Genomic DNA, 27,004 nt, shown 5'->3' on the forward strand with positions numbered 1-27,004 from the left:
TCAATGGCCCAATAACCAGTCTTTTGTTCTCTAAAAAGATTCTACAATTTCTTTTATACACTAGTTTCAGGAATGAAGATATACCACACTTATATTCGACACAAATGTAAATTGTAGAGTCACTGTATAAAAATATGATATCATCAGTTTTTCCGTCTTTTAGGTCGTCTTTCTTTTTAATATTTTGGCTTAGTTCTGTAGGGTTTCCGTTCCGTTTAGAAACTCAATCTTTCCAATACTTTTTTTTGTAAATAGCTACCCAATTACATTGAAAAGGGCTACTTATCTACATGGGTAGATAGATATAGGTCTAAATTCACAAAGGAACTTTCTGAAAAAGCTCACTACCATCTTCTAATCCGCACAAACACAATAGCCGCTCTGCGCTTGCGCATAGAAGCCGGACATCTCTCTGTCTCTTTCTTACTTGCAATAATACGCCGCACCTATCTCTCTCTAAATGACATACATATTAATATAGGAAGCGGGCTTAGGGCTCCGCCCCTTAGAGGTTTGCGGTTTCAGATATTACTGTTATGCAGAGATAGCTAAAATTTGGTGCACAAGTAAATTAGACTTTCACGATGCTTAGATATTACAATCCTCAAATTTTCCTAGAGTTCAAAGATTTTTTAGGAACTCGAAACCTATTGGTGTGATCCGGCTCATCCGGCCCAACATGTGCATTCGAATTTAAATGTGATTTTAATAATATTCACCTGTTTTTACACCAATATGATGATGTTAGATTTTAAGTAGTACATTCTCGTCGTACCTACTTAAATCATCAAATTGAAAAGGAATTCTTAACTTCTTTAATTTGAGGTAGATTTTACTGTGACTATACTTACCAAGCAGGTAGATACTCTACCACTCTATATTTCTCTACAAACAGATACGCTACAGATTTCATTTATCTATTTAATCATTCGAAGAAAAATCTAATTGTATTTCCAATATAGTAATTGGTCATTACTCTAGTCTAGAAAACAAGGAATTATGATAACTCATTCAATATAACCCAACCCCCGTTTCCCTGATTACCTACGTCTTAATAACCCATTCTTATTATCTAGTCTGTTAGCGAGCTACTTGATTATATAATCGATTAAGCAATAATCTCGTATTAATTTCCTGGACGTTCCTTCCCACGGTAGATGGGTGCAAAAACTAATGCATTAACTAGTCTACCGATAGATTGGTACAGAAGCGATAGATTGCTAAATCAGTTAATCAATTCCTATGCAAAATTACACTGACAAATGACGGCAAAAAGTTTCGAGTTGCTAGGCAGCCTTATTAAGTTATGGGCATAATGAGTTACATAATGGTTAGGTAGGTCATAAGATCTTGATGGGTCATTACTGAAACATCTATCGTGTCATTAGTGGACACTAAATACTTAGGTAAGTACTTTTATTTCACTGTAAACCTATTTAATTTAATTCTACAGACATACTTACCATGAAAAAACACTAGGCCTATCGCTCACACACGGATCGAAATAAAAAATGTTCGAATTTTTCAGGCAGCCTGTAAATACGTTGGCCAAAAAGAAATGTACATAATAAAGTTGTGACATGTAAGGTTTATCGTAAGTTATCGTAACAAATTTTATCGTAAGGTCCGCTACACTCCCAAATTACCACGTCCAAGCGCGAGAATGAGGTCTTAATATCTCTATCAATCACGGTTCGGCTGTAAAAACGCGATAATGGCCAGTTCATTATTAATGTAATCATGCGGTACATTTCTATTATCATTAATCCGCTCGTCTCTAACTATGTTTTAATTGCAGGCCACGGGCGGACCAACTGAATGTTAGTAATAATTACAGGACCGCGGCCGGACGCGTTGTAGTTAGCTATTGTGGGAGTCGGTTTCGCGGGAATACTTAGTATATTAGATCTACCTGGGCACGGGTAAACGGACTAAATGGGCTCTATTTTTAACGTAACCGGAGATGAAAACATTTAAAATCATATGAACTAGATTTATTGCTAAAATCACGAGATTGAATAAAGTGCTTATAAATATCGAGTTTAGTCATTCAATTGTAGGGCACCCATCTAACTGAGAAATTATAATGAAGGCTGTTTGTTATTCTTCGACCCATCTACCGGGTGAAGATTCAGCCGACAGCTGTTGTAACTGTAGAAACCTACATTTCAAGGACCTTAATCGTGTAAATATCCAAAAGGGTTAGTAGTTTGCAAAATGAGGCAAAACTCGATCCATCGGTGACACACCTATGACTCACCAGAACCGGTGCAAAATCTAGATAATCGGTGTGAAAATCAACCCATTAGTTTTGCCAACACCTTTGCGACAAGCGAACTTGATAATTACTTAGCGGGCGAGTGGACTTGCCCACTCGAACGCTCGCGGGGGCGTATTGACGCATCACTAGCGAGCTTACGAGTGTTACGACTCGAGCGTTCGTAATTAGAGTTGAAATTAGCCCCCAGTGATGTCCGAACCACTCAATTAAGAATTACTCGAGAAACGTAACACATTACGTTCGGAGCTATTTAAATATAGCGGCTTTGCGCACGAGTGGCAGGCTTTACGGTAATCATAAATTGGAGAAGATTTATTGGTTCTAGATGAGCTAATTGATCAAGAAATACTATAATTCTAATGGTTAATCACATTCCCAAATTAATATTCCGAATTGAGGATTATTCTTTTTGTATATTCCGCTGAAGTTGGATAGGATAACAATCCAACCACGGAGTATTTTGTTACATATCACTTTATTGTCGTTTCTCATCGTATTTTTTCACAAAATACACTAAGAGTGAAGCATTGTCAAAGAAAATTCAATTTTAAATTCTAGAAATAAGATATTTAATTCCTGAATCTTTCAAAACAATATTGGAACAAGGAAATAGTCGAATAAGTAGGTACAGCATATAAACTTAATACAATTAAGATGCCACAGTATATTTAGCATGATGTGCCAACCTTTTCATTAAGTCCAGTGGGGTGGGTCTGGCTATAGCGATGAAGCGTCAAGCGGTGACAAACGACTGCACGTAATGACTTTGTTATTATAACGTCGCGTTTGTCATATTGGAACAAGCGGTAGGTGCAAAACTAGCACTTTTGAGAAAATGTCAAGTGCATTCTATTATAGAGCCTATACAATGTTGTTAAAAATAACACATGATTAAATTTATGATATCGCCGGTCCACCTTGTGAGTGGATGTCCCACGCTGCGTTCTCCGGTACGCGGCCTCCATTCCAGAACCTTGCTGTCCCATAATATCGGCCATCATCAAGGCCAACCAACTACATCATAAAGGTAGCAGGAAGGCGCTGGACGCAGGCCGCTACCAACCGATCAACATGGAAATCATTGGGGGAGGCCTATGTTCAGCAGTAGACGTCCTATGGCTGAAATGATGATGATGATGATAAACACATGATTTATTAATAAGTACCCAACTACCATACTACTTACTTTGAACTCTATAGGTATTTCCAGGTACGTAATAATAAATGCTTGAATTTATTGAACTAGAGTTTACATTAACCTAAGATACTTGAATTTATTGGACTAGAGTTTACATCAACCTAAGATCCCTCTACCACTTGCATACGCTAACCATGGAGGCACGTCAACCATAACAAATGCTTCGATCTAATAAACCGAGTCATTACCTAGCTAGACCATTCGTCATCATGTTACACCACTGCTACAGAGGTGTACTAATAATCATGGAACTAGGTAGTAATACACCTACATCTCTCTTAGACAGGATTCCATAATAAATACCGCAATATGAAAATAACCACGTCATTGTAACTTAATTACAGTCTGAAAAGTTTTAAACGTTGTTTCATAAAGGGCCTCAGACTTGAGAACTGAAAATTTTCAGAAAATTGAGGAGCCGAGAAATTAGGAGAATCCTTTTCCTAAAACGAAAATCAATTGAATATCGATAGAGTTGTAACAGCATGCGTTAGACATAATAAGTACAAAATATATTTCTAGGTACCTGAAATTCAGATAATTGAGAAGAGCTCATCCCTGAGAGACTTGTTCTCGAACTGTGTATCGAACTAGAAATTCATGCTCCAATTATGCCAATTTATAAACCGACCCACTTTATGTGTAACACTCCTTACATAAAATTATGTGCCTATGTCCAATATATAACCAGCCGGAGAGTAACAATAAAAATAGTTCATCATCATCATTTCAGCCATAGGACGTCCACTGCTATAGGTAGGCCTCCCCCAATGACTTCCACATCGCACGGTTGGTAGCGGCTTGCATCCAGCGCTCTCCTGCTACCTTTATCAGGTCGTCGTAAAAATAGTTAAAACTGATGAAACCTATAAACTATGTTCTGGATAATACAACCATTAGGTGCCATAAACCAGGCAGAACTTTGAAAACCTACGCTCACGAGGCCTCTCGTTATCAAATAAGTCAAATCTAGCAGCCTGCAATTTGAAGGTCCGCTTCAAATTGAGATATTAACGTAATATAGTGCGGCTAACTACGGATAGCTCGGCGCTAATAGCTGGCCTATATCAATAAAAGCTATTAACATCGATCAGAGTAAGTATCTGTCTGTGTATTACCGGGAATTAAGGTAAACGCTTGCCGCCCGCGACAGTAATGTCGGCCCAGCGGCTAAACATGGCCGCGTAGGGATGAGACTGGAACGCTGAAAGGGTATCGATTCTCTGAAATTCGATTCAACGCTGATACTGATGCTAATAATTAGACTACACCCCTCTTTTACATAATTTGTATGATACCTACAATATTCATAAATGCATTCAAAACGAGATTGAGGAATAAAATCTGTTTATCATCTTCTAAAACGACACCTGAAACTCAAACTAAAAATGTTTTTTTTTTATCCCCAACGAGGAAGCTCTTGGCCTGTATCTCAACTGATGGTAAGTGATGATCAGGCCGAAGGTGGAAGCGAGCTTCACCCGGAATCCTCAACCACAGAGGAACTGGCTATCTTACCTCTAACTGCTTAACTGTTTTAGAATTGAATTTCAAAATTTTAATTGATTGTATGTACTTAATCATGAGATTAAATTCTGCTAAGACGTTGTTTCAGAATAAGGATAACTAAGTATGACATACTTTGTAATCATACTATTACAGAATAATAGTGTACTTACTATAGGTAAGTGTAATTTAAAAGATTATAGGAAGGTATAATTAGGTATATTGCAGTTAAGTATTTGCAATTTTTGAAAATGTTAAGTAACTTTTTTTGATTCCATGCAAACACTGGTATCAAATCAAGATCGACAAAGCGATTGCATCAACATCCCTAAATCTTAGCAGGCGCGGGCGTGAAGCAAGTGTTAATAAGCTAAATAACTGCATTTCGTTTTCTGAAAAGCGGAAGCGAAATTCAAAATCGAATTATCAGCCTCTTGTTCGAAATTACTCCAGAAATTCTGTAATCAGCCTTTCTTTTAAGCAATGATGTGGAATATGTTAAAAAAGAAATCTCCTCATTTTTAAGGTTTCAACCGACCAGTGCGTTGAAACGAAAAATCTTTGTCTTTCATGAAGGATAATTATTAATAATAATAATAATAAAATGACTTACGGGTATTTAGGTCATTTCCCCTCAATCATTATGCTTGTTTTCATTTAAATTTGGATACTGCAATTTTTGACGGCTTTTAACATAATGATTAGGGTTCTTATACACAGGGTGTTGTTATATGAAAAGTTCTTATTAATGAAGTAATAAATATTAATCTTTTATACCTTTATTATAATCAAAGCTTATTTTTATACTTAAATAAAGCATTGTATCTAAATATTCACGCAAATATACGTATCGTGACTTAATATAGTTTTACTCTCTTGTTTCGTGTTTTCAGTCGAACTAATCCTAAGTTTTCAGAAAAGTCTATGTTAAGTTGTCTTCCAATAATAATTATCTAGGTATAAGCTAATAGCTTTGTTACAGCGTACCTACCTTTGTATTTTTTTTTTATTTAATATTATGGAATATCTTTCTAACCTACCGTTGCTGCTAGCCGCTAGCGAATCTGGTTCTTGTAATTTCCAGATTTCACAGCAGATTATTACTTCTACGTTATAAAGGCTGAGTTAATCATTTTAATCATCGTCCGAGGTTTTCAAGCTTCAATAGAGATGCCCGTGTTTCACTAAAACGTATACTTTTCCAGACATACTTAATAATGCGAAAGTAACTATTCTCTAGACCACAGAGTTACGCACTACGTTTCAATTAAAAACAACAGCAAACTAAACTACGGCCACATAATAAATTCAGCGGACTCCAGCCTAATTGGAATCGCACCCGCGCCAATTAGAGGGAAAAGGATGGCTGCTGGGTGCCATTCTGTCTCGGATAATGGCGATACTCCAGAAGGAATGGAGGAAACAAATAAGTGTTAGCTTTCACAGTATTTGGTTAAATTGAGCCTTTTAATGTAGCTAAGAATTTTATAATCTTAGGTCTTGTTACTATGAGCATTAGGTAGATATTTCAATTTAAATAAGTAATAGTCATATTTAGGTGGTAGGTAGGAGGTGTATTTTTACAGAAGTATCAATAAAATTTCAAACCAATCTGTAACATCTATCTGTTTCTAAAGAGAGAATTAAATTTTAATTTTAGCGCCATTGTTTTCTTTTTTTTTAACGCAGGAAAAATACAACACTTAGCCTAATGAGTCTTGTAGCGACATCTTGTAGTTGGTAGATGTACCTTTGACATTTAAAGCATGCTATTGAAATGACTACCATCTATTGTTGAGAAGCAGAACTAGCCACTCAATATCAGTCATTCATTCATTCGTTCTTTTTGATCGAAGAAAAATCCATCTTCATTCAAAATCAATACTCATCTGTCAGTCAGACGTGCGTGCAAAAATCTGCCATCAAAAAATGGAAACAAATTAAAAGTTCTTGTTTGTTGTAAACAAATAAAACAATTCTTACCAAAGTTCGTCTAGAACAAACTATTTCTTCTACAAGCAAAATGTAAGTAACTCAATTACTCTTTTATTACAATGTTTATTGATTACAAATCATGATTTGCTTTTTACATGATGGTATTTTACTTTGCAAAAATATTTGGTAATTGGGTCATTTCTTGATTGCAGGAGTTTCGTAGACTTGGCAACGTTGACTTTTCATCGACGGAACGAGCTGGAAGCTCGTGTAAACGTATTTTTAAATAAATGTGACCATGCTGTTAATGACATACAAAAGCTAAAAGTGCAGGTTTGTTCATCTCTTTCGCTGGCTACCCTCTTTAATTATTCAACACTTTCTCCATTTTATAGCTGCATATAAATATAACTGTTATTATGTTTCTAAAATGAGCAATTTAGAAAATTACACTGCTAATTAGTAAAATTAATAGGCCTTTCAACAAATTTTTATGTAGTAGTTCTTTTCAGATTATGATCATTAGGGCAAGTTAGATAATTTCAATGAACCGGTTATTTAATTTAACTGAATACAAAGAAATTCTATTTGGTTTTGATTTGTATTTTGTATCTATATTCAGTATATTATTATATAAAACCGCTTTTTAAATTCTTTCTATTTCTTCCAGGCTCAAAGCTTTGTACATGATCTAAATTGTGAGCCGTCAGAGCTAAAAGAAAAGTTTCTGAACTGCATGAAGCAGCTTGACGAATTCACATACCTTCTCACCGACTTCAATCTTGCTCTTGGACAATTGGGTGAGTAGCAACAGAGATTAATGTGGTTTATCCTAAAATAAGAAAACTTATAGACTATGCTTCACTTTTATCTTAAAATAACATTTTGATAGGCATTATCATAAACACAGCTTGACTTTGTGTTGGTATTACACTGTTTTTAGTCCTATTTGCTAATTTCTCTCCTCTCATAATAGGATAAATACAAATTACAAAACTTGTATACCACAAACCCTAACATAAGAAACATTTGATTTAAGATATCTTTTTGGTTGCTTTTGTTATTTTAGTTACTATAGTTGAATGAAATAAAAATCTTTCAGAAGAACACCATGGAACACCAGAATCCACCCCGGTGCATGACATGGCGCATACAACACCTCTTCAACCTCTGATAATGCCAATGAACCCAACGAACCTCATTGATGTGCTCAGCGAGCCGACACCGTCTACCTCCACCGCTTGCCCCAATCTTTGCCCGTCTAAGATACCAAAACGGAACAAAATACCAAAGAGAGATCAGCTACTAATAGCGTTCTCTAGCTCTTCGTCTTCCTCGGAGAGCATGCCTCAGGTGAAACCGGTGATGCTAACGAAGGAAGTACAGTGTGAACTCGCTGAAGGTGTCAATGCAATGACTATTGAAGCTGAAGGTGTCAATGCAATGACTATTGAAGCTGAAGGTGTCAATGCAATTACTATTGAAGCTGAAGGTATGTTGGAAATTGTAATCATAAATTGATCTTTTCTGTAGTTAGGCTTTTAATAAAAACTTTTACTTCATCAGTAAGTCCTTTCCAATATGCCAGAGAAAATTTAGGATATTGAGAAAATATTTACATGCCTTAACATAACTTGAAATATTAAACCATCACAGTAATGTTGGCCAGTGCTTAGAAAATGCAGTGCAAGAATAATTTTCAATAATTCAAGATCTTTTTCAATAATTTTATAAAATTATGCCAGTTTCCGTTCCTCACATTTTTGCCAATAAAAAAAATCTTTAAAAAAAAAGTTAATCTGAACCTTAATCGTCTAATAATAACATCTTCTATTCCCAGATCAGGCAAGCCCTCCAGTAACTATCAATCTCCCTGCTCAGTCAATTCTCCAGGTGGAACAGGTGTACAGTGCGACGATCATGAGCATTGATGGACCTTCCTTCTGGATAATCACTGATGACATTGATGAAGTTTGCTCGTAAGTACACTATCATTACAATTTCTTGTAAATTAAATTTTATTTTTAGCCTGTATCCAATAGTGGGCGTCTTTTGGTTGAAACAAATAGATAATTTTATTATTGAGTGTGCTTAAATTGCCATCGTTATAAATGGAAATATGAATGAATATTTAAAATGATTTTATGAAATACTACCTAGTTATTGTACAGGGGACACCTAAAAATGTGCTGATCAGTCAACACTTCAAAGTTATTTGCTTTGTAAAGAAACCTGATCTAAATACGGCGATGTGACGTCAGAAGAAATCTGACCTGGCCAACAAAGATCTACTATGTAATTCAAAACTTATTGTTCATAACTCACTTGTTGCATTATTATAATACTAGCTTTCCGCCCGCGGCTTCGCCCGCGTGGATTTTTGTCTGTCACAGAAAAACTTTATCGCGCGCGTCCCTGTTTCAAAAACCGGGATAAAAACTATCCTATGTTCTTTCCCGGGACTCAAACTATCTCTATGCCAAATTCATCAAAATCGGTTGCGAGGTTTAAGCGGGAAAGCGTAACAGACAGACAGACAGAGTTACTTTCGCATTTATAATATTAGTTGGGATCATACTAATTTCATTGCAATTGAGATTGATGCGATCAAGTAATCTAATAATTCAGAATCATTAACACATTAGAATAAATGGTACAAGTCTGAAGCACATCTGGAGTCACTTCCATAGCTCAGGGAGAAGCCACACGGAGCGGTGCCGCTGCGTCCTGCATATAAAAATCAATGATATGCCAGAAGGTGCGTTCCGGCGCCGCACCGCAGGCACACCGCACTTCGATTGAGCGAGACGGTGCCGTATTGCGGCGCCGCATACCACCATGTCTACAGTGATGCGGCGAAATGTTTGCGGTGCGGCGCCGCAACGCACCGTGTGGCTTCTCCCTCAAAAACTGCTAAAGTATGGCCAACGAGAAGCGATACCAAATGTAAACAAACCTAATGTCATGTGAACCCGCCTGACTTTGACATATTTTGGCGGGAGAACGAGACATTACGACAAATACACAAGATGGGAAGAGACAGAATATATTGTCATCGTATCGACCTTTTGTATCGCTGCTACTTGGCTGTACTTTAGACTTGTAGTTTAAAATACCATGTGTCTCATTATTTTTAGGATGATGGTGGAAATGACGGAGTTCTATAAGAATAACCGCGTAAACCTCACCCTAGAGAAGGTGGCCGAGCTCACATACTGCGCCTTCTACGACGACGACAGCGATTGCTTCTATAGAGCTCTGGTCATCAAAATTATACAGGTAATAAAATAGCAGTACTACCAGGCCTGTTCATCTCCGCGAGTTTACATCGAAAACAAAACACGCACGATGGCCCACCTACAGGATACTATTTGACAAGGCCTCACATACGAGCGAACATTGACTCACGCACGCGTATTCTTGTGTATGATGGAAGAAAATAAAGAAAATGGTGTACTAAATACTGTGCAGTATTTAACTGCCTAAATAATAATAAAAACACAGAATGTACTTTTTTAAGTTGCCTCAAGACACTGAGAGGTAAATAAGTAGTTAATATTTATTCATGATAATTCATTTTAAATCATGTATTTCCTCCGCCATTTTCCGCAGTTTGGCACCTCACGTCACATCATTTTACCGAAGTCAGCCCTATAGCTTCGGCGCAGTGCCGATCACTGACGTTTGTCAACAAAATGGTGCTTGACTCTTGAGACAGGCTAAATTACACCATATTGTTAATGACATTGAGCATACATTTTTTTAAATACCTTCGCGAAGTAAAACTTCTGTACGTAGTACTTATTATTATTCTGTGGTACTACTTACTATTTCTTATTTAGCATGTTTGTTTATCCAAAATTAGAAGAAGATCCATGATTGTTTTGAGTGTAAATTGGAGATCTGATTTCTGTAGAATATGTATTAGCACAGATATCATAAATACATAATAGGGATAACAGTCATTGAATGAAGTATGAAATTATGTGTGAGCATAATGTTTGACGCAAATTCTGTTTTTTTCAAAGTGATTTCATCAATTTAAAATCGAATATAGTAAATAATCATCAATCAACTGGTATCTAAATATATGGAACTCAAAGGTGACTGACTGACATAGTAATCTATCAACGCACAGCCCAAACCACTGGACGGATCGGGCTGAAATTTGGCATGCAGGTAGATGTTATGACGTAGGCATCCGCTAAGAAAGAATTTTACGAAACTCCACCCCTAAGGGGGTAAAACGGGATCCACGCGTACGAAGTCGCGGGCGGCCGCTAGTTATTTGTATGGTTTTATCCTAGGCGCAAACCACCGACTTTTAGTTGGTCGATAGTTTGGTCGGGCTGTTAATCAGTATGGACATGTATGAAAGTGCGCACATTACACTGATTTGACATCGGCCGATTCTTCATACAAATAGGAATCGGGCCCAACTATCAGCCAACTAAAAATCGGTAGTCTGCGCCTAGGCTTAACCATAACAATATCATGAGGTTTCAAAATTTAGCCGCTTTATTCCTCAAAATAAGCTACAAGTTTTCCTAATAGAGTAAGAGCTAGTGAACGCCAGACCTACATCATTTTATAAAAGCTGAAAGTTTGTCAGCGTATGCGTAAGCGTATTGGGAAATATAGGATATAATTTTGGTGAATTATGAAGTTTGGGTCATCGTGGCTTTGGAAGCTACCCTAAAAAAACTGTCTGGCAAGGAGTTGGAACTATCAAAACTAATAAAAAAAGTATTTTCCTCAACAGCTAAACAGTTTTGACAGTTCCAACTCCTTGCCAGGCAGTTTTTTTAAGGTAGCTCCCAAAGCCACGATGACCCAAACTTCATAATTCACCAACATTATATCCTATATTGGGTGCATACGCTGACAAACTTTCAGCTTTTATAAAATGACGTAGGTCTGACGTTCACTAGCTCTTATTCTATAACAACTCAACACAGGAGGAGAACTACCTAGGAGTGGAAGTATTCATGGTTGACACGGGCGAAGTTCGCTCGGGCCTGATAACCGACGTGCAACCGCTCATGGGCCGCTTCTGTACTAAGCCACCGTACGCGCGCTGCTGCCATCTGGCGGGGGTAAATAGTCCACCTATTTTATTTTTATCTTACATTTTTTTATCCACAACGAGGAAGCTCTTGGCCTGTATCTCACCTGATGGTAAATGATGATCAGGCCGAAGGTGGAAGCGAGCTTCACCCGGAATTCTCAACCACGGAGGAACTGCCTATCTTACCTCTAACTGCCGGAACACAACAATGTTAACAGCATTATGGCGACAGACTTAGGTAAGATGGTGGTAGCCAGGCGGACTTAAAACAAGCCCTACCACCAACCAAACCGAACAAAAAAATCTGCCCCCACTGGGAATCGAACCCGGGACCTCTGATTCTGAAGCAGGTGGTCTTACCACTAAACCACAGAGACGGTTACATACATACAGTATGTATGTTTGGATCAAATCTTGCAAGCAGAATTTCCTGAGAATCGATTAAGCTAAGCCTAGACGGCAGACTACCGAATCGGCCGATACCAAATCGGTGTAATGTGCGCACTTTCATACATCTCCGTACTGATTAACAGTCCGATCCAACTATCGGCCAACTAAAAGTTGATGGTCTGCTCCTGTACGACAATGCAATTTGGGCTCGTTTTATTTGTAAGTACAAGTATGAACTTAGATTATATCCGTCCTGAGGTGGAATTGTGTAAAGCAATCGTAATCATTTGACAGTTCATAACGTACGATAAAATCCGTTAAACAAAGCGTTTGACAGAATAATCGTACATTAATGAACTGTCAAATGATAACGATTGCTTTACACAATTCCAGCTCTGATCAATCTGATGAAGAATCCAGACAAGCCTGTTTTTGAAAGTTTTTTATATAAATTTTGGCTCCCTGAGGTTTGCACACAGGCTATATGAATCATAAAGAAATAAATCTGACTATATCCTTGATTTGAATATTGTCCATAGATCACGCCCGTAAAGTTTGATTACTACTTCCCCAGACAGTACAATACACAAAGCTCTTGTTTCCAAAGTTACCATTTGTTTCAGATTGAGTTCGTCACTTATGACAACGAGGAAATGACGAAGAAACAAGAAGAGTTCATAAAGAAGTACCGCGCCAACCAGTGCCGCGTCGAAGTTGATGACAAGTAAGCACCATTTATTTATACCAGGGGAGGCCCACCGGTCGATCGTGGCAAGGCAAAAAATACTACATGATTGTGTACTAAACTAAGCTGTTTCATTTAATTTAAGATTTCAAGAAGTATGTAAGTGGTAGATTACCCAGGGTTTCGTTAGTAAACAGTGGATCTTATGTCTAATCAAGTTGGCCACCCCTGATTTATACAGTGTGTTTGATCTCCGATATTTTACCGAACTGTTCTTTGTTCAATTTCATAGAAAAAAAATCACGCAGCAGTCAGACCCCACATTCACGTCCAGCCATCTAGCGGATCTTTCATTCGCGAAAACCCTCATTTAACGTTTACGCATACCTATAATATAGAAAAAACGTAGCTTTGTATCTCCTTATACATTTATAGCAATTAGGTACCATAAAAATTACTTTTATCGGTTTGCATGGAAAGTGTATAATCAACGTATAATGTAGGTTTTCATTCATAAATTTTGATATTTTTCTATATTTTTTCCAGCACTTCAGAATCGTTGGGGGTGTACGTGGTACTCCCCTCGGGTGATAAATTGAACGACCTTCTCGTTCAAGAGGGATTCGCTCGCTCAAGTATGTATTATGTTACTGTATGGCCCAGAACAGATGGTGAAACGCAACTGCAACGAAACTGCAACTTTGTGATGATTCTGATGAATGAAACTGAAACTGAAAATTTCAAACTGGTCGCGTCATGTGTGGTCTCTCAACGGACGCTATGGCAGAAACTTAGATGCAACTCAAAAGTAACTAGCAGTTGCAGTTTCGTTGCAGTTGCGTTTCACCGTCTGTTCTGGGCCTAAAAGCACGTTTTTAATTTTGATTAACCAGCATTAATTTGAATATAAGAAACGGTTTTAGAGGTTTTACCATGAAGGCATAACTGTAATATGAATGACAATAGGGATGATGACTGGGTAAAGAAATCTAAATTATATTTAGTCCGTCAGACAGATAATAAAAAAAATTTGGACACATAATCTTAATTTTCATAATCGAATAATTACTGTATTATATTGAGTTGAAATGTCGCGTGACGTCACTTTTGAGTAAAAATTCTACTCAAGCGTGACGTAACGCGCCATTTCAACTCAATGTAGCACTGTTATTATTTAATTGTGGAAGAAAATAAAAAATATGAGTCTAATATTTTCTAATTATCTGTCTGACGGACAAATCATTGAAATTTTGTCATCTAGCCTATTACCAACAGTAAAATAATCATATCAGAAGTGCCACCAGTGGTCAAAATAGAATAAAATATTTTTATTTTGATAACACCCGTATTCACAAACATTATTCGAATTCAATAATTTATTTGCTAAAATATATACCATGCTCGTTTTACAAAGCAGATCTTAAAGCTATTAAATTACCATGTATTCAGCCTGCAAGCAGATGTGCAAATAATTCAGTCAGGTTATTATTATACCAACAGTGTCATAAATTAAATTAATGTATTAAATAATGTCAGTTAATAAATTTACAATGTCAAAAGTTAAACAGGTCATATTAAACTACTATGAGGTCTCACATTGCGCGGTGTCCCAAAAACCTATTCATAGACAATACTTGAGTGGCGGGCTGACACACGAACTAATCACAGAGCTCTTTTCAACGCTGTGCGTTCGACTTCACATAGCGTTGCTGCTTCACTTAATCAAGCCTGGTTTGTAAATACGGGTGTGTGTGTGTTCAATACGTATAATTGGAAAGAGCCTTTAGGCTAAGAACTCACGGTGCGATTTTCATCCACGCCCGCGGTGGTTGCGGGCCCGCAGCTTCTGTAGAATGCAGATACTTATGTAAAAACTAATCCACAACTCACGATGCAGTTTGCGCCCGCAGCGTGCGCGGTTGTATGCGGGTCCCGCGGCACCGGTGGGCGACTATAGTCTGGTCGCTGAGCACGTAGAATTTTGTCCATTGACCCCAAGCTACCCATCCTTATCGCTCGCACGTGATTATATTGCTGTCGCGACTGTGCGACGGGCACCCGCAGTGAGTGTGCGAGCGCAACAGCAACATACGCGCGAGCGATAAGGCCCATCCTTATCGCTCGCTTGGGGTCATTGGACAAATTTCTACGTGCTCCCGGGGCAGACTATAGTAGAATCGCGCGGGCCGCGGTAACCGCAGCCTCGGCGGTTTTCTCCCGCGCGCTCTGCGATCGATTGGCGGGCGACCATTTTGTACCAGTGACCTGATTGGCGCGATTTTTACCCGCGCCGTGAGTTCTTAGTGATAATTGGTTTTCTAAACAAATGCATTGTTATTCTGTTTAGCAGACGTACCAAGGACTGAGGAGGATCGATTGGATGAAGCGGCCGGGGGATTGGTGGCTAGCGCGGAGGATATCACGCAGTGTCCCGAGTACGAGGATCCCGTTGAGGCGGTTACGGTAAATATTTTATTTAAATTACGTTGATTTATTTGAATTTTTAAGTGTTGGCAAGCAGGCCATGACCAATGACCGTTTTCACCATCAATCCCTAGTTTTTAAGTGACCACTATGAAAACAAAATTCCTGTTATGTGTTACCATAGGGGTCATTTAAAATGTAGGGATTGATGGTAAAGAAGGGCATAAGAAAAGTCGTTTAATGATACACAATACGCGTTATATCATAAATCCATAGGGTTTTTTTGTAAAAATATTACTTTACACGAAATTAAACTAAAAACACTTAACTCAATAGTCCTTAAAAATATGTCATCTCCTGACTAACTGACGAATACCATCAGTATTCGTTAAAATCAATGAATTTATAATCAAATGAGGTAATTTTACAACACCAGGGTTACTCAAACCGCGACGAGGCGGACATCTGCAAGCATTACAAGGGCGTGGGCAAAACCTGTTTCAAGGGCGCCAGGTGCACCAAGAAACACATCGTGAAACATCCTGGTGAGTTGTTAAGGATGAACAATACCGCCAAGTATGGCGATTATCACACTGCACCGCGCTCCGCCGCGGTCCGCGTGGCTACATATAAAGAATCCCGCGCGCAGACGCGTTGTCAGTGTGTTGTGCATCGCGTGTTTTCTATACAAACTGAGGTACTTGCACACAATCTGTCGTCCCGCGTACCGCGGCGGAGCGCGGTGCAGTGTGATAATCGCCTATAGGCTGACTGGCTAACGCCCGTATCCAAAAACATTACTATGAGATTTTAAATATTCAGTTCGATTTTTTTCAAGTAATTTATTTAAAATTTAGTTTGAGAAGCGACTATTCGCTAATAAACTTTAATTACTATGAGGTCTCACAATGCGCGTGGACAAACGCCCGTATTCACAAACATTACTATTAGGTCTGACACACGAACCAATCACAGAGCTCTATTCAACACTGTGCGTTCGATTTGCTGCGTCACTTAAGCAAGCATCGTTTATGAATACGGGTATAATAATAATCTCACCTGAGGGGTGCAGATGTGATCTATGGTAGAGCGAGCTTGCTTTAGGCTGTGAGATTTAGAGAAAACAGAGGCTGACAGAATTTCAATTGAAATGGTTTATTTATGCTAGTAGGTTCCCAAAAAACACTTTTACACCTCCCATCCCTACCACTGCTTTGGGATAGTAATATAGGCCAGTGGTGAAAATAAGCAGTGACAGAGACTCAGTTACTGTTGTAAGCCTCTTCTCAAAGATATAGCTACAAGATTATATTGCACTCTTTGGCAGTGTGTTAGACAATACTATACAGGGTGACTTTGTTATCAGTATCGAAATTTTTTTAATAAGCTCGTTAGAACAATTTGACAATACAACTATATCGTAATTATTTTTAATTGTAGTATTTTTCGCAAAAAAAAAAATTGAAAGTCTAATTCGCGGGTATCTTAAGTTTTAAAGGTTATTGTTTATTTTCGCTCACCATTATGTCTATTAAGCTTTGCAGTTAACTGTGTGTACATTTTTTTCCATGAACGAAGCAAATTTTCCACGTGAGTCAATTTGGAAACCGCGCGCAGCGGATGAAAATAATTAAATATGGAGGAAAAAGTTTTATTTTCTTTACGTAAATCAATTAAGTTACTAATTCTGAGTCGATCCTGAAAATTTGGATACTGATACAAAAATCACCCTGTATAGCATAGCGCTTAGTGCTAATAAAAGGTCATGTTACGATCAGTTAATTCGATAAAGATACGAACGTGTCTTCCCTGCAAAGCAACTGCCTTTAACACTGCCTTTCTTCAGACGGCTGGACCCTAGACAAGGTGGAGGTGGTCGCCAAGCTGAAGACCATGCGGCTGCCGCAGCCAGATACCTGGCATAAAGTGGTGGTGACATACGTGTGCCACTACGACCGGCTCTACGTGCAGTTCGTTCGGGATAAGAGAAGGGGTGAGTTTGAAGTAAAGTCTTCAGATAAGGTTATTGGGTGGAGGTGGTCGCCAAACTTAAGACTGCCACTTTGACCGGCTCTTTTCCGTCAGTTCGTCCAGGAGAAGAAAATGGGTGAGTTTCTGTTTTGTTTCATGTAAGGTTTTCAGATGGGCAGGGCACATAGTACGCAGAACTGACGGCCGATGGGGCAGCAAGGTTCTAGAGTGGAGGCCGCGTACCGGAAAACGCAGCGTGGGAGACGACATCGTAAAGGTAGCAGGAAGGCGCTGGACGCAGGCTGCTACCAAACGGGCAACATGGAAAGCATTGGGGAAGGCCTATGTTCAGCAGTGGACGTCCGATGTTAGTAGGTGGTATGCAAACTGAAGACTATGCCGCTGCCGCAGCCGTACACGTGGTACCGGGTGTTGGTGACTACTGCAGGAGAAGAAAAGGGGTGAGTAGCCCCCCACTAGGTGGACCGACGATCTGGTAAAGGACGGGAGGTGCCTGGATGCGGGCGGTGCAGGACCGGTCGTTGTGGAAATCCTTGGGGGAGGCCTTTGTCCAGCAGTGGACGTCATTTGGCTGAAACGAACGAAAGTCTCTAGATAAGGTTACAAAAAGGTGGTGGCCAAACTGAAGACTATGCCGCTGCCGCAGCCAGATAGAGATCACTAATCGACAGGACAATCACGAGCGAGCATTGACGCACGCACGTGTATTTTTCACCCTTTTGAATTGTAAAGACAATAAACTATGTATATAAAATCGGTGGTGTAATTAATACTGTGCAGTATTTTAACTGCCTAAATAATAATAGAAACACAAAATATAATTTTATTTATGCTTAATCATGTATTTCCTCCGCCATTTTCCGCAGTTTGGCACCTCACGTCACACATAATTTTACCGAAGTCAGCCATATGGTTTCGGCGCAGTATCGATCACTGACGTTTGTCAACAAAATGGAGCTCGACTCTTGAGACAAGCTTAATTACACCATATCGTTGCGAACATTGAGCAAAATATATTTTTTTAAATACCTTCGCGAAGAAAACCTTCTGTACGTAGTACTTATAATTATCCTGTATTATTGACGTGCTAACGTTATGTTGTCAGAAGACGACGAAGTGCCGAATTTCGGCGTGGTGCTCCCGCCGAAGTCGCTAACCAGGCTCGTGCGCGACATGAACAGCCCAGCTGCCCGCATGAGCTACAAGCCGCTCGTGGTAAGACACAAAAATTATTACAATTAGCCTAGGCGCAGACCATCGATTTTTCGTCGGCCGATAGTTTAGTCGGGCAGTTGATCAGTATGGGCATGTATGGAAGTGCGCACATTACACCGATTTGATTTGGCCGATTCTTCATACAATTTAAAATCGGGCACAACTATCGGCCAACTAAAAATCGGTGGTTTGTGCCTAGTCTTAATGTAAGGATTTCAGTCAGAAAATACCGGTTACAGTGTGAAAGATAGGTAAACAGATAAATGTTCTAACGAGTAACAGTGTGACTTAATGGTTTTCTTTTTCTTCGCAAGCGAAATTAAGGTATAACCATAAAGTTAATATTCCTTCGGAATAGAGCAATAACCACGAGCTGTCAAACGAACCCGAATTTAGGATGTCACTGGATGTCATTTGTGTGCCAGTTTTCAGGATTATTTCACTGTTTTCATTCAATCGATAAAAATTTGCACATTTACTCATAAACATCCACGATTTCACTCACGTAAAATCTCAGCGCTAAAATTTTCAACGTGCCAATGAGTGCTAAGAAACTGACAAATAGTTGCAAAAAAAAACGATAATATTATTTGGCATAACGCATCTCTTTTTATCACAGTGATGCTGCTAGTTCTATTCCGCGAGGTATATTAACTTAATAGGTACATAACATATTTGAAATTACGTGGACAGTAGCTGTATTGTTAGCTCATCATAATGTTTCTTGCAGTTGACACCAGCCCCCGGTGAATTGGTAGCAGCTTTGTACCCACTGGACAACCAGTGGTATCGCGCCCGAGTGCTCTCCGTGACTCGAGCAGACCAGAATGTCGAAGTAAGTGGTCTCTCTAGGAGATCTTATCCCTAGGTAAAGTTTAGTAACATTCGAGAAAAATGTAGTTTTGCGATCTTATGTTTCTGTGTTTTATTTCGTAGGATCAACTTTTAACGTTCCTTTAATCCTTAATTTTGGTGATCGCCATCAATGCGTTGCCGCCACTACGCTTCTAGCATTTCCATTCCATCTCTCGCTGGGTGATAAATAGACAGAGCTGTTAGTACGTCTGCTTAGCTTATATCACGCCATTTTATCGATTTCACTCGATAAGCCCATACATTTGTCGTTTAAACTCATCGAGATTTTATCACGCGCCACGATAAACTTTTATCGAGGAATAGGCTAGTTTCCTAAAAAAGGACATCATCCATTTTGGTCCAAAATCAAAAGTGCCGGCCAAAAAATAAAAGTGCTGTATTCTGATAGAATACGTCCGCCTTAGCATTTATTACTATGGCACCAAAGCTGTAGCACCACTGTGCATCGTAGTATTTGAGTTCTAATAATTATAACTTTAAAAAAAAAAACGACTTCAAATGCGTGAACACAAATAATACCTATTCAACAAAAAAATAATCGTTCAAATTGGTTCATAATCGTCGGAGATATTGCGTATAAAAAAGTTCATCCCCAATTTTCCACCCTTGGGGGTGAAATATTTTCTTCAAATTCGCATGAAATCACCCTTTTAATAATACCTATTCAACAAAAAAATAATCGTTCAAATTGGTTTATAATCGGCGGAGATATTGCGTATAAAAAAGTTCATCCCCAATTTTCCACCCTTGGGGGTTGTTTTTTTTATTATTAAATTTAAATGACAAATGCTAAGGCGGACGTATTCTGTCAGAATACAGCACTTTTTTTTTATTGGCCGACATTTTTTATTTTGAACAAAAAATGTATGAATCGTCGATGAATTTTAGATCTCAAATACTCGACGCACAGTGGTGCTACAGCTTTGGTGCCATAGTAACAAATGCTAAGGCGGACGTATTCTGTCAGAATACAGCACTTTTTTTTATTGGCCGACACTAGTGACCGACCGAATATTCGTTTTTGTTTTCGGCCATTTTCGGCCAAAAAATGGACATTCGGCCATATTTTCGTTTTCGGCCAAAAACCAGCCGAAGCTTCGGCCAAACCGAATATCAGAAATACGTGAATAAGATGGTGACGTTTATCGTTCCGATATCTTCGGGAGTGAATCTGATGCACTCATGGTTCCAATCAGACTTGAACGGACGCGGTATTGTCAAACTCTTGTGGAGTTTTGAAGTGAGGTTACATTGTAAATTTTCCAAGTTCAAAATTGAATACAAATAAAACCAAAGAGTTTTCACAGCAAGAAGGTGTCTCACCACACACGGAGAGTACCTCGATGGAGACACTGAGGACTATTTTTTCTAGCCGCCTCTGTCATCTGATCTCACACCATGCGAATTTTTCTTGTGGGGATATCTCAAGTCAAAAGTTTACAGCAAAACAATCCTTAAATAATTCAGGTTCTGTAAGAAAATATCCGCCGTGAAGTTGCAGGAAAATTATTAGCGCGATTTGCTCTCATTTTTTAAATTACCAGTTGATTCGGGGAGGTAAGTAAGTTATTTATTTGAATTTCAATTGAAATTGAAAGCCAACTCAATTATTAGGAATATCGAATTGTTTTAGAGAGGTTTTAGGAATTATTGGATAACTAGCTTTTGCCCGCGGCTTCACCCGCGTGAAATTTAGTTTGTCACAGATCGTCATAAATTATAGCTTGTATGTTATTCAGGGTTATAAACAATAATACTGTAATGTTACATCAAAATCCGTTCAGTAGTTTTTGCGTGAAAGAGCAACAAACATCCAGACATCCAAACTTTCGCATTTATAATATTAGTTGGATAATAGTGTCAACCACTCAACTAAATACTCCTTCCTTCTCGTGTATTTGTTTGCAAACTATTACTATAATAACGTACTAAATATAAATAAGTACACGTGGATATCTGTTATTGTCTTTCTTGCATAGTATTAAGAGTAACATTTTTCTATCATAACGAAATAAACACAACACATGACAAGACAACCCTGGCGCGACGGCCGAGCGTGAGAGCGAGAGAGGTATGCAAAGCGAGGTACATACATGAGTTTACCTTCTGTTATATTTTGTGTCACGGGCCTCTTCTCATGAACTTTGGCGCGCTTTATCTCTTTAAATTTTCATTAGTTTGAAAAAGTGAAAAATACGTGTAGAGTATTTTTTTATAAGTTAACTGACGGACTAATTAAAACTCTTGCTTTTTGACCCAGGAAACATCCCTATTTTATCGATTTGTTTTATTCTATGTAAAACATTTTTTGCAGGTGGTTTACGTAGACTACGGCAACGTGGTGTGGGTGAAGGAAGACGATATTCGCGCGTTGGAACCACGCTACCTGCTACTGCCTGAGCAAGCCGTGCGCTGCGTATTAGCCGGTGTGAGCGCGCGCTCGCATCGGTCCCAGCAGTGGGCCGAGGCTAAGCGCGCACTCGCTAGCATGGTGCAAGACCGGACTCTGGACGCCAGGATCATGTGAGTCATATCAGGCCTGTTCATCTCCGCGAGTTTACATCGAAAACAAAACACGCACGATGGCCCACCTACAGGATACTATTCGACAAGGCCTCACATACGAGCGAACATTGACTCACGCACGCGTATTCTTGTGTATGATGGAAGAAAATTAAGAAAATGGTGTACTAAATACTGTGCAGTATTTATCTGCCTAAATAATAATAAAAACACAAAATGTACTTTTTTAAGTTGCCTCAAGACACTGAGAGGTAAATAAGTAGTTAATATTATTCATGATAATTCATGCTAAATCATGTATTTCCTCCGCCATTTTCCGCAGTTTGGCACCTCACGTCACATCATTTTACCGAAGTCAGCCCTATAGCTTCGGCGCAGTGCCGATCACTGACGTTTGTCAACAAAATGGTGCTTGACTCTTGAGACAGGCTAAATTACACCATATTGTTAATGACATTGAGCATACATTTTTTTAAATACCTTCGCGAAGCAAAACTTCTGTACGTAGTACTTATTATTATTATTCTGTGGTCATATTCGCATCATGTGTCAGTCCCAACAGTGGGCAGGGGCTAAGTGCGCACTCACTAGCATGGTGCAAGACCGGACTCTGGACGCCAGGATCATGTGAGTCATATACGCATCATGTGTCAGTCCCAACAGTGGGCAGGGGCTAAGTGCGCACTCACTAGCATGGTGCAAGACCGGACTCTGGACGCCAGGATCATGTGAGTCATATACGCATCATGTGTCAGTCCCAACAGTGGGCAGTCATATTTATTTAAATGTTAGCAGCACTGTTTCTTGCACGGTTATGTTGGCAGGTTTGACTCTTACAGTACCTAGTGCAAGCGAAAACCGACACTAAGGTGACGAACCTTTTCATTCCGCGACTGTACATAAAAGTCAGTTCACTTCCTAAACATTATGAATCGTTTGTTGCAGCGGGCGCGACTACGACGAGCTAATCGTCGAGTTATTCGACGCAGAAGGCTACAGCGTGGCCGAGCAGCTGGCGGCGCAAGCATTTGTCGATCTGAAGGAGTTCGCCGTGGTGCCCGACTCGCACATCACTACGAGGATCGTGCCTGCTTGAGGCAGGTATCTTATGCAGTCGTAATAATTAGACAATAATGAAAAAATAACATCATCATCATCATTTCAGCCACAGGACGTCCACTGCTGAACATAGGCCTCCCCCAATGCTTTCCATGTTGATCGATTGGTAGCGGCCTGCGTCCAGCGCTTCCCTGCTACCTTTACGATGTCGTCGGTCCACCTTGTAGGTGGACGTCCCACGCTGCGTTTTCCGGTACGCGGCCTCCATTCCAGAACCTTGCTGCCCCATCGGCCGTCAGTTCTGCGTACTATGTGCCCTGCCCATTGCCACTTCAGCTTGCTAATCCGTCGGGCTATGTCAGCGACTTTGGTTCGTTTACGGATCTCCTCATTTCTGATTCGATCTCGCAAAGAAACACCAAGCATAGCCCTCTCCATAGCACGCTGTGCAACTTTGAGCTTCTGTATAAGGCCTATAGTGAGAGGCCACGTTTCCGAGCCATAAGTTATCACTGGTAACATGAAAAAATAACATACTTGCTACAAAAGGCCGTAATTCTGAACACTTATCGTCTCACCCGTAAATTCTTGTCATCGGACTTAACGTCATTTAATGCTGTTATGCTTGGCTGAGGCCTGCATAACAGACATAATAACCCATCTTTAAAAAGATGGAGAAAAAATCAAGAAGTATATAATAATAAAATAAATGTTTATTTTCTCTTCACAAAGGTAACAAAGAATAATGGGTACTACAATATTGTGAATGTTACAATAACAGAACCTTTGCGAGAGACTGGTGTCTAAACTAGGGCCGGTTTTACAATAAAGCAGCTCGTGACTGAAGGAGTTCGTTGTCGCAAACACTGGCATCTAATACAGCTGTATTAGAGACGATTTTTACAATAAAGCGGCACGTGACATGGTCGAACTAAACGAGTTTAAAGTCGCGTACGTCACCATGAAATCGTGACCGCATGAACCAGGTATCTTATCTAGTCGTGATAGGAGCTATTTTTAGAGTTATTTTTATCCATGAAAAATATTATTGATGTTTTGTTGACGGTCGGCCATTTGGTGTAGTGGGTCGAAACGGACTACTATTCCGGAGGTTGCGGGGTCGATTCCAGCACAGTACAAACATTTGTGTGCATGAACATATTTGTTTGTATTGGACTGGGTGTTTTCTATGTATAATATGTATGTATTTACAAAAAAAATATTTAAGTATGTTTATATCCGTTGTCTTGTCTAGTACCCATAGTACAAGCTTTGCTTAGTTTGGGACTAGAAGCGCAGTGTAAAATGTCCAAGGATATATGTTTTATTTATTTATTTATTGACTGTACCGTTGTACTGTGTGAAGAAGGAAAGTTTAGGAGTTGACGTAGTGCATGCAAGGAGTTATTCTTCGTCACCTCCCTTAAGTAAACGCAAAGCTTTTATTGAGTACCCAAACATAGCTCATGTGTGTAATTTCCATTCGTCAAGGGGCTCTTCATAATGTATGCGATCCGTAGTATCCGTACAGCATTACATCCGCAAACAAAAAGGAAATTAGAAGTAACTGGGTTCGTATCTCGTTCTTTTCGGATCTGCGTTCTTCCAAAAATGTACTCATGCCCCCTTATTAATAAATAAAAAGTTACATCTAGGATGAACAATGAACACTGGATTAAAATGACATAATTTCCATACTATAGATGACCCACGCTGAACTGTCCCACCAAACTCAATGACAGGGGGGCGCTACCATCGTTCAACTATATGGTTTCCAACATGGCAAAAATCTGAACCAGCGATCCGGTATTGACGGTGGCGCCCCACTGTCAATGTTATCGATAGGACAGTCCAGTATTTTGGAACTATAAATGACAATTTAAGCCAGAGTTCAACTAGGGCGTAACTTTTATTAATAAGGGGGTTGATGTTGCTAATATTGCGTGGATAAGGTGGGTTCACGTATGTTGTGATTGTTGAAATTGTTTTGTTTTGTTTTTCAGGATCTCATGACACTGACGACTAAGGACCTGCTCTAAAACTTCTTCGCATACATTTATACTGATATTATTACATTCCGATCGATTTTAAGGTATTCGTAAATTTCCTTAAACATAACTCGGGAAATAAATAAATAAAAATCAATTGTTATGTTTTTACTCGAATTGTAAAATTCTCTGTAAAATCACTTGGATATATTTTTATAAAATTGCTAGAAGCAACACTTTTTGGACAATTCAAACTTGTCTTTATTCACTGAAAGATTATTTGCTTTTGAAGATTTAAAATTGTTGTAATCGATGTCGTAGGCTTACCAATAAGTGTTTAGTATTGCTTTATATGTGCAAGGGTTAAGATAATTGTGACGTAATTAACCATTTAAATACTTATTTGCTTGGCAACAGAAGTTTCTATGTTTGTTTTAGTCATTTGAGATACATAATTTGTGCTTCCATTTATGAGTTACGCATAAATTGTATGTTTTATTGTATGTTTAATTAGGTTTAAGGTAATAAATGTCTATATTAAAATACTGGAAGTCTCATCATCTCATCTCTGAGCGAAACAATAGCCAAAACAGTATTTAGCCTCTTTATCATATCCATATCAACTGGAAATAGTGACAAAGTATTCATTAACTAAAACTGTGTTAGAGCAGTTTTAAATCTCATTCATAATAATAGTAGTAAGCTCAACTGATGTCTATAAATTTTTTTGGTATTGACTGTTTACTGCTATTTGCTTTATAGTTTAAAATATCCAATATGTAAACAGTTTAAGTATTTTGCGCGTGCAATTACATAGCGTCACGTGACTAAACTCCTGCGCCGCTTTTTTTTGTTAATGGCTCTTAACGGGCAATGAGAGTGACAATGGCCTATTTTATCCGAGTGTGTCCATTACATTTTGACTAGAAAGTTGCTGAAATCGCTGGTTGACTTGTGTGAGGTCTAGAGTTTGACAAGATCTGGAAGTGATGTTGTGAAACGGTGTACCTTGAATTGTCCCTTGGACATTGGAGGAAATAGGGTAGAATGATGTGATTGATAGATTTTTTACTTCTTAGCAGATAATGTAATAAAATTGGGTCAGAACAAAGGGAATATTCCAAAACGAATTCACGTATTACCAAATACTAATGTTTCTGAATTATTTACTGTATTATTTTAACCTTAACCCATTCTGTTATAAATGTCATAATAAAACACTATCATAACTACAATGAGTTTCTCCCAAAGGTGTATTTTTAAATAGATTTAGCAGCGAGTATTGATAAAAGAAATTATCGTTTTATTTATATGTGATTTGTCACCTAGTTTTATTTCTTTAGTTTCCTACATGACGTAAGCCAAATTGAGATCAATTATTAAGAATTTATTTTTAAGAATAATACATAAGGTTAGGTTTTGTGATATGTTGACACATTATAGCACATTCTACACAACAATTACGGGTCACTGAATGTCATCATCTAATAAAATGTACATTTTGTATTTAAAAAGTTATGTTTATGTATCTCAAAGGTATTTCCAGGCTCATAACATAAGTTTGAAAGTGATATTTTTTGGTCTTGTCATTTATACCCGTTCGCGCTAAGTTTGCCGGTCCGTGGAATGCGCGTCCCCTCCCCCAACCGCGACTAAACGCAATTAGTTAGTAAACGCAATTAATGTGTCTTATTTTACGCAAATACACAATTTTTATCAATAATAATAATAAATATTTTAAATATTGTTTGATAAAGTTATAGACGCTTCCCTTCCGAGTGACGTCATATCGCCAGCGGCAAACTTAAAGCGAACGGATAGTAAATATAAACGAAATGTGTTTATATTTTAAGTTCCTAATATT

The 27,004-nt window shown here is 38.7% G+C and overlaps 1 protein-coding gene across 7 annotated transcripts; it reads left to right on the top strand.

Annotated features, from left to right (window-relative positions):
• The first annotated feature begins 6,861 nt into the window (after positions 1–6,861).
• On the top strand, positions 6,862–25,708 carry LOC114354765 (uncharacterized). Of its 7 annotated transcripts, none has more exons than XM_028307315.1 (17): positions 6,862–7,010; positions 7,133–7,253; positions 7,591–7,720; positions 8,023–8,412; positions 8,761–8,899; positions 10,058–10,199; positions 11,879–12,016; positions 13,002–13,102; positions 13,610–13,698; positions 15,411–15,526; positions 15,924–16,032; positions 17,334–17,480; positions 18,585–18,694; positions 19,425–19,529; positions 21,885–22,093; positions 23,039–23,194; positions 25,156–25,708. In XM_028307315.1, coding segments are annotated over exons 1-16 (2,199 nt in total). In that variant the 5' UTR covers positions 6,862–7,008; the 3' UTR covers positions 23,190–23,194; positions 25,156–25,708. The 7 variants fall into 7 exon arrangements, with proteins under 7 accessions (XP_028163116.1, XP_028163115.1, XP_028163117.1 ...); XM_028307314.1 differs by having other exon boundaries at positions 23,039–23,190; XM_028307316.1 differs by having other exon boundaries at positions 15,414–15,526; positions 23,039–23,190.
• The last annotated feature ends 1,296 nt before the right edge of the window (positions 25,709–27,004 follow it).

Source organism: Ostrinia furnacalis, unplaced genomic scaffold, assembly GCF_004193835.3.
Source record: "Ostrinia furnacalis isolate ACB-3 unplaced genomic scaffold, ASM419383v2 OfSCF2162, whole genome shotgun sequence".
Taxonomy (NCBI): Eukaryota; Metazoa; Arthropoda; class Insecta; order Lepidoptera; family Crambidae; genus Ostrinia; species Ostrinia furnacalis.